The sequence below is a fragment of the Garra rufa genome, chromosome 5 (genome assembly GCF_049309525.1).
Source record: "Garra rufa chromosome 5, GarRuf1.0, whole genome shotgun sequence".
Taxonomy (NCBI): Eukaryota; Metazoa; Chordata; class Actinopteri; order Cypriniformes; family Cyprinidae; genus Garra; species Garra rufa.
Window position 1 is genome coordinate 36,363,187 of NC_133365.1, and position 13,461 is coordinate 36,376,647.

Consider the following 13,461-nt stretch of genomic DNA (forward strand, 5'->3'; position numbering starts at 1 on the left):
GTCCATAACGGCAGCACAATTTGCCTTTTAGCCTCTTGCCTTTTTAATAAAGCTGTCAGTTTCTCTGTCAGCTGTGTTTTCAGTGTATAATCCAACATACTTCTCGTCACATTTAATGGACTGGAGGTTTAAAGACTCTTCTCTCACTTGTGAAGCTTGACTTTCATGCAGGCACATTGACATTTCTCAGCTCTTTATGATGCTGGCACCTCATTCACATATTGACATCTATGGGCTTCTATTCTCCACATGTCTTCTTGAGGCATATCTTTAGTCCTCAGGAAGCCAGTGCGTGGCCCATTTGGATGGAGGATAAAACAGGCAGAGATAATCAACCCATAGTTGGACCTAACAGGTGTTAGAGCTGAGAAATGCTGAGCATAGAAATGAAAACAAATACAGAACAGAAAGCTCTCCCTGGCATCACCTCAGACAAGGCCAGAAAAATAAGCACAGAGTGGATTCTCATGCAGCTTCAGTCAGAGCTCACAGCTTTATTCCTCACACAGAAAATTAATGAACAATGGCTTACACTGCGCCGGTGTTCCTCCAGGCACAGTCAGCCATCACAACACTGGATCAAACATACACAGTGGGTGTCTTTGTTGTTTCTTCTCAACTTTTGGGCAAATCCTTTCACTGTGTGTGGTGCTGCATGCCACTGCACTTTTTATTTATGAAGGCCACCTCATTCTCCTATCTGCAAACAGGAAAATTTCAATCTCTTTTCTTCCTGTTCATCTCACAGTGTCCCCAGCAGCAGAGCGACTGCGCTACATTTTGGGGGATGAGGAGGAGACCATGCCCACACCCACTCTCTTTACTGAGATGGACACGCTGCAACACGAGGGCGATGAGCTGGAATGGAGAGAATCAGCTAGGTATAAAAACATAAACACAAAAGCATCACAAATGTGACTCTGGACCAAAAAAGCTTTCCACTGATGTATGGTTTGTTAGGATAGGACAGTATTTGGCTGAGATGCAACTATTTGAAAATCTGTAATCTGAGGGTGCAAAAGAATCTAAATATTGAGAAAATCGCCTTTAAAGTTGTCCAAATGAAGTTCTTAGCAATGCATATTACTAATCAAAAATTAAGTTTTAATATATTTATGGTAGGGAATTTACAAAATATCTTCATGGAACATAATCTTTACTTAATATCCTAATGATTTTTGGCATAACAGAAAAAATAATGATTTTGACTCAAACAATGTATCGTTGGCTATTGCTACAAATATACAGTGCCTTGCGAAATTATTCATGCCCCTTAATTTTTTTTCCACATTTTGTTATGTTGCGGCCTTATGGTAAACTACTTTAAATTACTTTTTTCGCCACATCAATGTACACTCCCTACTCCATAATGGCAAAGCAAAAAATGTTTTTAACATTTGTGCAAATTTATAAAAAAAAAAAAAAAAACTGAAAAAGATCCCGTTGCATAAGTATTCATACCCTTTTCTGGGACACTTGAAATTTATCTCAGGAGCATTCATATTGCTTCTAGATGTTACTACACTTCGAGTGGAGTTAAACTGTGGCAAATTAATTTGAATGAGTATGATTTAGAAAGGCACACGCCTCTCAGAAAAGGTCTGAAAATGCATATCAGAGCAAAAACCAAGTCCTGAGGTCAAGATAACTGCCTGTAGAGCTCAGTGACAGACTTGCGTTAAGGAAATGATCTAGGCAAGAGTTCAGAAAAAAATCTGCTGCATTGAAGGTTCACAGAAGCATTATCCATAATGGAAGACGATTGGAGCAACTAGGACTCTAGAAAATGTCTGCCAGCCCCCATCCAAGCTGACAGAGCTTGAGAGGTGAAAAGGTGAGGCAAAGTATAATTGCCAAACGCAGATGTGCAAAGCTTATCATATCCAAAAAGACTTGAGGCTGTAAAGGTGCTTCAACGATGTACTGAATTAAGGGTATGAATACTTATGCAATGTACTTATTTCAGTGTTTTATTTTTAATAAATTAGCAAATCTGGTTTTTGCTTTGTCATTATTATGGTGTATGGAGTGTAAATTGATGTGGGGAAAAACTAATTTAAAGCAGTTTAAAAAATGAAGGGGTATGAATACTTTTGCAAGGCACTGTAACTGTGCTACTTAAGATAGGTTTTGTGGTCCAGGGTCACAAATGGCGTCAATAGTCATACAACTACTGAACAATTCAAAATCATGTTAATGAAAAGTGTGTATTTTTGTAATATTAAAACATTCTCCGTTTGATGTGTAGCAGAAATGTTAGTAAACCATTTGTATGATGATCCTGTGGCTCTGTGGCACTTTCAAAACATTACTCGGCTCTGTAGCCATAAAGCTACTATGCAGGGACATGTTAATTGTTATGGTTATTGTTAAAGTCTATGTAAAGCAATATTAAAGGATTAGACTACTTCCAGAACAAAAATATACAGATAATGTCTTGTCATCCAAGATGTTCATGTTTTGAGGAAAACATTTCAGGATTTCTCTCCATATAATGGATATGTATGGTGCCCCCAAGTTTGAACTTCCAAAATGTAGTTTAAAAGCTTTAAAGGGCTCTAAATGATCCCAGCCAAGGAAGAAGGGTCTAATCTAGTGAAACGGTCTGTTATTTTTAAAATAAATTGATATTTTTTATACTTTTTAACCTCAAATGCTTGCATTGTCTCGTCTCTGCGATGCACATGCATAGTCTGTGTAATCTGGGTCAATAAAGTTAGGGTATGTTGAAAATCTCATTTTAGTTCTACAACACTGCTTTACCCTTTTTTTGTAAAGGGAGTTTAATCTTCTCTGTATGTTCACTTTGTAAACACTCGGTCCGTACTTTTGCGGTGATGTAGAACAATTTTGAACTTGGGGAAGAAAACGAGATTGGAGTTATTTGACATACCCTACCTGTATTGACCCAGATCACACAAAGTACAAGACAAGCATTTGAGGTTAAAAAGTATATAAATTGTAAAAATAACCTATTGTTTCGCTAGATAAGACCCTTCTTCCTTGGCTGGGATCATTTAGAGCCCTTTGAAGCTGCATTTAAACTGCATTTTGGAAGTTCAAACTTGGGGCACCATACATAATCATTATATGGAGAGAAATCCTGAAATGTTTTCCTCAAAAAACATAATTTCTTTACGAGTGAAGAAAGAAAGACATGAACATCTTGGATCAGTATTGGATGAGTACATTATCTGTAAATGTTTGTTCTGAAAGTGAACTAATCCTTTAAATATGTGTTCTGAGTTTGTTGTTATTAACCACCTAGCCAAATTTGAATAATAAAAGTTAATTTCAGATTTTGTTGCTGATTTGAAATATGTAATTTATTTGTGAGTTCAGCAGGCAGTATTTGAGATTTCAGGATTTCCCCATGTATTGAGATAGGACTTGGTCTTTGCTACTACATAGTTCACAGTCGTTGTACCGTGTTTTCAGCTATACATTTCTAACATTTAGAATGTGGTTAGAAACAATTGTCTGAATTGCCTTTACACAGACTTTAACTGAAATTAAAAACATTGCTGTTGAAATAAGAATGAAATATAATAAATTAAAATATTAGATAAAAAAAGTTAATGAAAGTAAATCATTTAAGCTAAAAAAAAAAAAAAACTAAAACAAAATTACACATATAACTTTAATATTAAAAATATTTATAAAAATGACAAAAAATTGCTAAAAAATAACCTGAACTTGAGATAAAAACAAAAATGTAAAAAATAAACAAAAAGGCTATTTTTAAATTATTAATAATACTACATAAATAATACTAATAAAACACTACTACTAATTAGTTCTAGCAAATATACTGTACCAAATGAATCAAATGGAAGAATATCATATTTTTGTTGATGTTTATTTAATCAGAATGCACAGATATTTGCAATTTTAAACATTTATAAATGGTGCATTATGCCCCAAAAATTATGTATAACATCTACCAGCAACACATTAAAAGGATAGTTCACCCAAAAATTTTAATTCTGTCATTAATTACTCACCTTCATGTCATTCCAAACCTCGTAAGACCTTAGTTCATCTTCGTAACACAAATATATATTTTTTTATCAAATCCGAGAGCTCTCTGACCCTCCATAGACAGCAAGGGTTCTACCACGTTCAAACGTAAAAGAGAAGAATTGTTGAATAAAGTTTTTCTTTTATTTTATTTTTTTGCGCATAAAAAATATTGTTGTAGCTTTATAAAATTGTGGTTGAACCACTGATGCCACATTTCAACATTTAACACATTTTAACTATTTTAACGATGTCCTTACTACCTTTCTGGGTCTTGAACATGGTAGTTGCATTAGTGTCTATGCAAGGTCAGAAAGCTCTTGGATTCCGAGGATGAACAAAGGTCTTACAGGTTTGGAACGACACGAGGGTGAGTAATTAATGACAGAATTTACAGAATTTTCTTTAACCCCTTGGCTCATAAAAATCCATAAAAAGCTATTTTTTTGATCAAAAAAATTTTATGAACAATGACGCATAAGGAGCTCATTGTTCAGAAATTATCATTATTTCGGCATTACCATGGCATTTGTTACCTCTATAGTGTGTAGATCCTCAAATCCACAGGCCAAAGCCGGCCTGAGATGACCTTTGATTTGGCCTATCATGTCATATCACAAGAGGGCGAAAAAAAACATGCCATTGAAGCCTATTTTCAGTTCTAATTTATCTTAAATGTTATAGAATGTAAACATTGCATTGAATTTTAGAGAATGTAAGTGAATTTTTTTAAAGACGGTAATACGGTTGGATATAAGGCAACATTTATTTTCAGCCCGGCCAAAAATCAAAGTAAGATCAAGTTTGATTTATGGCCCTTCATTCTAAAGTTTGGGCACTTTTGCTCTAGTGAGACAGAAATGTCCTATTTCACTTTAAATTAAACAGCGTCTGGCTCAGAACAACATCAACATCAGAAACATACAGTTCCTTTTTTACTCTGCTTGACTTCAACTTTGTATATGTGTGTGTGTGTGACTACATATCTGCAGGTGGGTGAAGTTTGAGGAAAAGGTCGAGGAGGGTGGGGAGAGATGGAGCAAACCACACGTTTCCACACTGTCTCTGCACAGCCTGTTTGAACTGCGGACATGCCTACAGACAGGCACCGTGCTGCTGGACCTGGAGGGATATTCACTCCCACAGATAGTCGGTCAGCAACCAGGCTCTTTATTCTGGGTGCTTGTCCTCTAACTAGGGGTCACTGATGTTTTCTGAACCATTTTCTGAACCTTTGTACAACAGATATCGCATACTAAAGTGTAGTTCAATAACTTTATTTCTTATGTGATGCATTATAAAGTTTTGATATCATACAAGTGTAACTTTTGTCTCCTGTAGATGACATTATCGAACGCCAGATAGAGGAAGGGTTGATCGGTCCTGAGCTGAGAGATCAAATCAGCTTTGTCCTGTTGAGAAAACACAGACACCAGACAAAGAAGCCCATCCATCGCTCTCTTGCAGATCTGGGCAAGTCTGGCTCTGGAGGCAGTGAGTGTTTAATCTTTCAAATGTTTCCTGTTTCTCCATCCATCTCTACACATATTGCGCACGATAGGTTGAAAAATGAAAGAGTAAATGAACAATAACTAAACCCTAGCACTGTAGTCGAATTGCATCATTCTGTCGGCAATTTGCAGATGCTTTGTATGCATCTTCAGGTATAATGCAACCTAATTGCTTGTTTTCTTAAAATGGCTGAAAATGATCATTATCTGTGAAAAAACACAAAAACAAAACAAGTTTATCAGCAGAACATTCAGGCTGCTCTTTTCCACACAAAGTGGATTTCAAGCTCAGGAAAGGACAAAAGGCGATTGACTGGCAACTTTCCACAATGTTTTCGTACTTTTTGGAGCTTGACAGCCATTGGTCACCATCCACTTTAGTTGTTTATAAAAGACTGGCCTTTGTTAAATTCGACTTAAGTACTGCTGAATAAGATGATAAGAGCTTCAAATGACATAAGGGTGAGTGAATTACAGGCTTTTTGGTGAACAGTCCCAATTCCATTTCACTTCTTTCCATGGGTTATTTCATTGCTGTCCTCTTTTCACAGTTCATTAGCATCAACTTATTAGAAAAACATTGTCTGCTTAATAGTTAATTAAAAAAGTTGTAATGTCGCTTGCCTCTCGTAGCTCGAAGCCCAGCCCGAACCCCTGCTGCTGGAGCTAATTTTAACCGCTCTACGGAAGATCTGCGAACCAAAGCAGCCAACTATGGCCGACTGCGTGAGTCTGTGTGCCCCTTTTCATCCTGTTATTCTTGTATCAATTTTTAATTATTTTCTCATCTAGAAAGTGTCAGTGACCTATTCTTTAAAACCAGAGTTCATTCCGCTTATGATAGTGTGATTAATCAACATTGTGTTTTAAATCACATTTTTATTTAAAGCGTTTTCATTAAAGCTGCCCAGAGATAGCTAGCTTGTAAAAAAAAAAACTTAAAGGGGTCCTCGGATGTCCGTTTTCTACAAGTTGATATGAGTCTTAATTTAAAGTCTATAATGTACTTTGGTTAAAATTTCTCAATGGAAGTGTAAAACAACACCTATTTACCTGTCAAAAATCGCTCTGTTAACAGAGAGCCGTTTCGGTGCATGTCCCTTTAAATGCTAATGAGCTCTGCTCACTCCGCCCCTCTCTTCCGTGAAGGAGGGTTGACGAGCAGTTCTCTGAGACTGTTAACTTTAGCTGCATTTGTAAGGCGATTTGCAAAGATTCATAAAAAAGGTGCGAACAGACATATTTAGGTAGATCAGGGGGTGCATTCCCTTCAAAAACAAAAACAATCCTGTGCGTCTTCAGCGGCTCAGATGTTGGGAGTAAATGACGACTGCTATGTTTATTACTACATCTAACAACAAAGCTCAATTGCTTGGGAAAATTTTTTGTCTACATCTGCACTGGCGTCGAAACAATCTTGGACTGTTTACAACTCACTCAAGTTGGGTCTGTCCTAAAACGCCAGTGTCTGTCAACAGATGTGGGAGGGACCTGCCAAGACTATGTCACTCTGCCAAGAATCTGTGAGACTGTGCTTATGATTTATGGGGATTTAAAAAAAAAAAAAACACTGGGTTGCTTTTTATTGTTATAGGGTGGTTGTGTACACACACTACCAAGACACAATTCAGTTTAAACAACATGCAAAAGTAAATTTACCATCCGATGACCCCTGAATGTTATCATTTTGATGAAATATTTGTAATAACATTTTTGTATATTTGTGCTGCAGGTCACGCTCAAAGCAGGAGTATGAATGACATTGCAGACACACCAAGCACAGACCAGGTGAGTCACAGTGTGTCTGTATCTATACATATAGTAAAAACTAAAAAAGCCACAATTGGTCAAGGCACAGCAGCCTTTGTATAGTTCACAGTAGCAGCTGCACTCTTTTGTATTTGCTTTGAAGCTATTTTTAGCTGCGGTGACTAGTTTCCCAGACTGGCTCTCTCTGACAAATTCATGCAAGACAGATTCTAAAAATTGAAGTCTCTTTTACCTTTTGCTTTCTTTATTAGAATTTTATGTATAATTGAAATCAGTGTTTGTTTAAGATAAAAATAAAACATGTGTATAGCAGTGGTCAGAATTATTAGAACACTAGTATTTTCACCAGCTAAAAATGGTTTTAAGTCATTTATTTCTATCTTTTGCTGTAGTGTGTCAGTAGGAAATATAAGTTTACATTTCCAAACATTCATTTTGCCATTAATTGTAATAATTGTGAGAGTTGCTTCAAGAAACCTACCTACAAAGTTACAATTACTGTTAAAGGTTTTAGGCACTTGTGTAAAAATGCTGTAAATATGGATGCTGTCAAAAATAATGTCATAAATAGATGTTCTTTGTCAACTAACTTCTATTAACTAAATTAAATCAACATTTGGTATGACCATCCTTTGCGTTTAAAGCAGCTTTTGCCTTTAAGTGCACTTGCACATAGTTTTTCAGGTAGCTTTGCAGGTAGGTCTCTTGAAGCATCTTGGGAGATGTTGCCATAGTTCTTCTGGATTTAGTCTGTCTCAGTTTGTTCTGTTTCTTCATGTCATTCCAGACAGACTGGATAATAATGAGATTAGATGTCTGTGTGGAGCACTGGCTGTTGTCAGACTTCTTGTGCAAACAAAAATCTGACTGGTTTATTACAATAAATGGCAAAATGAATGTTTGAAAATGTAAACTGATATTTCCTACACAGTACAGCAAAGGATAGAAAGAACTGACTTAAACCCATTTTTAGCTGGTGAAAATACTAGTGTTCTAATAATTTTGGCCACCTCTGCATTTTTAGCTAGAACTCCTAGAACACTGTTTTTGAGGTCATAGAAAAATCAACTAGAAATCACCAGAATGAGAACGTTTTGTTGTACTAAAAGTAAACTACAGCATATATGCTATTATGCTCTTATGAAGAGGTCACTGTGATTGTGTGTGGCTCTGCTGATCTGATATGCCATGCTTTGCCGTGGCCTGGTGTCTGGGTCGGTATTGATCTGCCATTGGGTAAACGTGCCATCTGACTGTGTGGTCCTCGTGCTAAGCTCTCACATGCAGAGAGATACCGGGGAGCTGCGGTCTGATCCCTCTGGAAAATGTCTGTGGGCGCACAATGTACATGGCTATAGCCACCAGTCACGACACACATTTATAACTGTCCTGCTTTTGGTCACGAAGATATATTAGATGAGCAGAGTTCTCATTATTTTTACTTAAAAAAATTAAATAAAAAGGACCCATTAGCTGGACTAAAACAACACGATTTTGAGCCTAAGACTATATATCAAGACAGTCAGAAAACACTGAACTAATATGGTATACTGAAACTAAACTACTGTATTTTTGATCAAATGAATGCATCCTTGGTAAGCATATGAGACCTCTTTCTTAATACTTGAATGATAGTGTAATCATTGAAAAAATAATTGAACATCTACATCTAGACTTACCCATTCAAAGCCAAGCCCTGTTATAGAAATAGGAAGACCTAATTTCACAGCCTCAAAAGCCTGTCAGTATAAATTTTGTAGGACTGTTTATAGAGATGGGAAATGTAAAGCATTGTTTGGAGGAACTGTTATCCAAAGAAGTAAGATATTTTGGTTTTTGCAATATGCCAAAGTAGGAACACATTGAGCTTCGTCTCCCAGATAAACAAGTGTAGCTTTTCTGAACTCCATTCTTACGCATTCCTGACATACAATGTGAAGTTGAGATAGAATCTTTCTACATGAACATTATAACACTGGGGGACTTATGCTTGGTTTACGATTTGTCAAAGAGAGACAGGAGGAAAGCAGAGGGATTAATCTAAATCCAGACTGCACCACATTCAAAGGCTTCAGATGGAATTGTTCTGTCTTCGATGTGATAAAAGATGCAGACATTTTAGTAATATAGTTTTAAAATAGTACAAGTAAAGGTGTGTAAAAAGTTTCACAGAGCGCAAATAGCAATAAATAGGCAGTTCTAGATGTTTGGCAAATACAAAGAGCACAAGAACAGATCTACATAATACAGTATAACATTCCAATTGTACAGAACCTTTCAATAATAAAAAGCAGCACAAAGCTAAGGGTTAAATGACAACATGGCCCTATGATAGTTAAATAACAATATAAGGGTCCTGTGATGGAACAGAAAGGGTTAAATGGCAGCATAAAAGTCCTGTTATGGAACAGAATTATTAAATTACAACATAAGATGCCATTATGGAACAGAAGGGTTAAATGGCAACATTAAGGTTCTATGATGGAACGAAAGTGTTAAAATGATGACTTAACCATTAGATAATAGAACAAAAGGGTTGAATGACGATATAAGTGTCCTATGGTAGAACCGAAGGGTTAAATGGCAGCATAAAAGTCCTGTTATGGAACAGAAGGATTAAATTACAACATAAAATGGTATTATGGAACCAAAGGGTTAAATGGCAACATTAAGGTTCTATGATAAAACAAAACAATTAAAATGATGACTTAACCATTAGATAATAGAACAAAAGGGTTAAATGACAATATAAGTGTCCTATGGTAGAACAGAAGGGTTAAATGACCACATAAAAGTCCTGTGATGGAACAGAAAGGGTTAAATGGCAGCATACAAATCCTGTTATGGAATAGAAGGGTTAAATGGCAACATTAAGGTTCTATGATGGAACAAAAGTGTTAAAATGATGACTTAACCATTAGATGTTAGAACAAAACAATTAAAATGATGACTTAACCATTAGGTAATAGAACAAAAGGGTTGAATGACGATATAAGTGTCCTATGATAGAACAGAAGGGTTAAATGACACCATTAAAGTCCTGGTATGGTACAATAGGATTATTTACAACATAAGATTCCATGATGGAACAGAAAGGTTAAATGAAAACATAAGGGTCCTATGATATAACAGAACGGTTAAATAGCATGGCCCTGTGATAGAACAAAAGGATTAAATTACAACATAAGATGATGGAATAGAAGAGGTAAATGACACCATAAGGATTCATAATGGAATAGAACCTTTCAATAATAAAAAGCAGCACACAGTTAAGGGTTAAATGACAACATAAGGGTCTTATGACAGAACAGAAGGGTTAAACAACATGATGGCCCTGTGATAGGACAGAAGGGTTAAATAACAATATAAGGGTCATGTGATTAAACAGAAAGGGTTAAATGACAGCATAAAAGTCCTTACATGGAAAAGAAGGATTAAAATGCAACATAAGATTCTATTATGGAATAGAAGGGTTAAATGACAACATAAGAATCCTCTTAATGAACAGAAAGGGTTAAATGACAGCATAAAAGTCCTTACCTGGAAGAGAAGGATTAAAATGCAACATAAGATTCTATTATGGAATAGAAGGGTTAAATGACAACATAAGAATCCTCTGAATGAACAGAAATGGTTAAATGACAGCATAAAAGTCCTTACATGGAAGAGAAGGATTAAAATGCAACATAAGATTCTATTATGGAATAGAAGGGTTAAATGACAACATAAGAATCCTCTTAATGAACAGAAAGGGTTAAATGACAGCATAAAAGTCCTTACCTGGAAGAGAAGGATTAAAATGCAACATAAGATTCTATTATGGAATAGAAGGGTTAAATGACAACATAAGAATCCTCTGAATGAACAGAAATGGTTAAATGACAGCATAAAAGTCCTTACATGGAAGACAAGGATTAAATTACACTATAAGATTCTATTATGGAACAGAGGGGTTAAATGACAACATAAAGGTTATATGATGGAGAAAAAGTGTCGAATGACAACTTAACCATCAGATGATGGAACAAAAGGTTTAAATGACAACATAACTGTCTTATGATAAAACAGAAGGGTTGAAAGACAACATAAGGGTCCTGTGATGGAACAAAAGGGTTAAATAACAATATAAGGGTCCTGTGATGGAACGGAAAGGGTTGCATGACAGCATAAAAGTCCTATGATGGAACAGAAGTATTAAATTACAACATAAGATCCTATAATGAGATAGAAAGGTTAAATGACAACATAGAGGTTCTATGATGGAACAAATGTGTTAAATGACAATTTAACAATTTAACTATCAGATGATGGACCAAAGGGTTACATAACAACATAAGTATCCAATTACAGAACCCAAGGGTTAAATGACAGCATAAGTGTCCTGTGATGGAACAAAAAGGGTTAAATGACAGCATACATGTTCTTAAATGGAACAGGATTAAATTACAACATAAATGACAGCATGAAGGTCCTATAACAGAATAGAAGGGTATAATGACAACTTAAAGGTTCTATTATGGAACAAAAGTGTTAAATGACGAATTAATTATCAGATGATGGTACAAAAAGTTTAAATGACAACATAATTGTCCTATGATAGAACAGATGAGTTAAATGACAACATAATTGTCCTATGATAGAACAGATGAGTTAAATGACAACATAAGGGTCCTATGATGGAACAGAAGGGCTAAATTACAGTGTAAAGGTCCTGTGATGGAACAGAAATGGTTAAATAACAGCACAAAAGTCCTGTGTTGGAACAAAAAGATTCAATTACAACATAAAATCCTATGATAGAACAGATACGTTAAATGACAACATAAGTGTCCTGTGATGGAACGGAAATGGTTAAATGGCAACTTGAAAGTCATGTAATGGTTATAATAGAAGGGTTAAATGACAACATAAAGGTTCTTTGATGGAACAAAAGTGCTAAATGATGACTTTATCATCAGATGATGGAACAAAAACAATTGCAGTTGTCTTCTGGACGTATGTTGGGTCGCGATGTGGGGACTCAGACAGAAGTGCTCACAAAAGATGCGTCATGCCAAACACTTGATGATTCACCGGTCAAGCAGCATGTATCAACACAGCACGCTAAGCCAGAACGAAGAGCTAGCTGATGTTCACAAAAATGCAGAATCCTTGCTATTTAAGTGAAGTTTGTTTTTATTTATTTGTAGATTATTTTATTATATTCATCTCAACCGTATATTTATATATAGTTATAAACACTATTTAAAATAAACATTTGTAATGGCTATTAAAATTGAAGACTGCTGAATGTTTCAACATTTGGATACTTTTAACAATGTGACCTTTAACATGTCCATTTACATGTCTATTATACTAGCCATTTAGCAAATGTGTCCTCTGCTTTGTTTCTTTGAGTGCTATTATCAAATGATAGTCTACCAGTCTACTACTTGCAAAGTACCGCATAATTTGTTCTGTTTACACATTTCATCAGGACTGTAAATGCTAATGTTATGTTATATTTTACTTATCATCCAAATGTCATTAAATCAATAAAGGTAAAAGATTTTGTATCATGTGTGTCTTCATGAAACCCCAATATGTCTGTTTTAAGTTTATCGTGATTATATGACAGCAAATTAATGTATTTAGGTTTATGTACAAGTTTAGGAAGCAGAGAAACTACCATTCGTTGCAAATACATCATTTTATTTATTGTGGGGATTCTGGTGGGGAGAAGTCCTCCACTTCCACACTGCTCTCAGAACCGCTGTAGCTGCTGCTCTTGGCGTTGCTGTCCATCTTGCAAACGTGTGTGTGTTTACATTGTCGGTGTGCAAATTAGCAATTTATTCACTTATTGTCACTCCTCCTTTAATGCAGTCTCCGACTCCTCTCCACATTCTACCCCCACCCCTTACCCCCAGTGAACAACGCCCCTTTTCAGAAAGTTTTTCAAACCAGAGGTGTGAAAAAGCACCTCTGAAACAGGGGGGTGTTGTGACACTTTAAATGACCACAAAACTGTCCTATGATAAAACAGAAGGGTTAGATGACAACATAAGGGTCCTGTGAAGGAACAGAAGCATTAAATTGCATCATAAAAGTCCTAAAATAGAACAGGATTTAATTGCAACATAAAGGTCCAGTGATGGAACAAAGGGGTTAAATGACAACG

At 35.8% G+C, this 13,461-nt stretch overlaps 1 protein-coding gene across 1 annotated transcript in view; it reads left to right on the plus strand.

Annotated features, from left to right (window-relative positions):
- Nucleotides 1-13,461, plus strand: part of slc4a5a (solute carrier family 4 member 5a) — a 53,143-nt gene that overhangs the window by 4,310 nt on the left and 35,372 nt on the right. Inside the window, exons 2-6 of the mRNA XM_073839947.1 lie at nt 749-881; nt 5,013-5,173; nt 5,362-5,514; nt 6,165-6,257; nt 7,264-7,319. Of these exons, the coding sequence (XP_073696048.1) occupies nt 749-881; nt 5,013-5,173; nt 5,362-5,514; nt 6,165-6,257; nt 7,264-7,319 (596 nt within the window). The remainder of the gene's footprint in view (nt 1-748; nt 882-5,012; nt 5,174-5,361; nt 5,515-6,164; nt 6,258-7,263; nt 7,320-13,461) is intronic.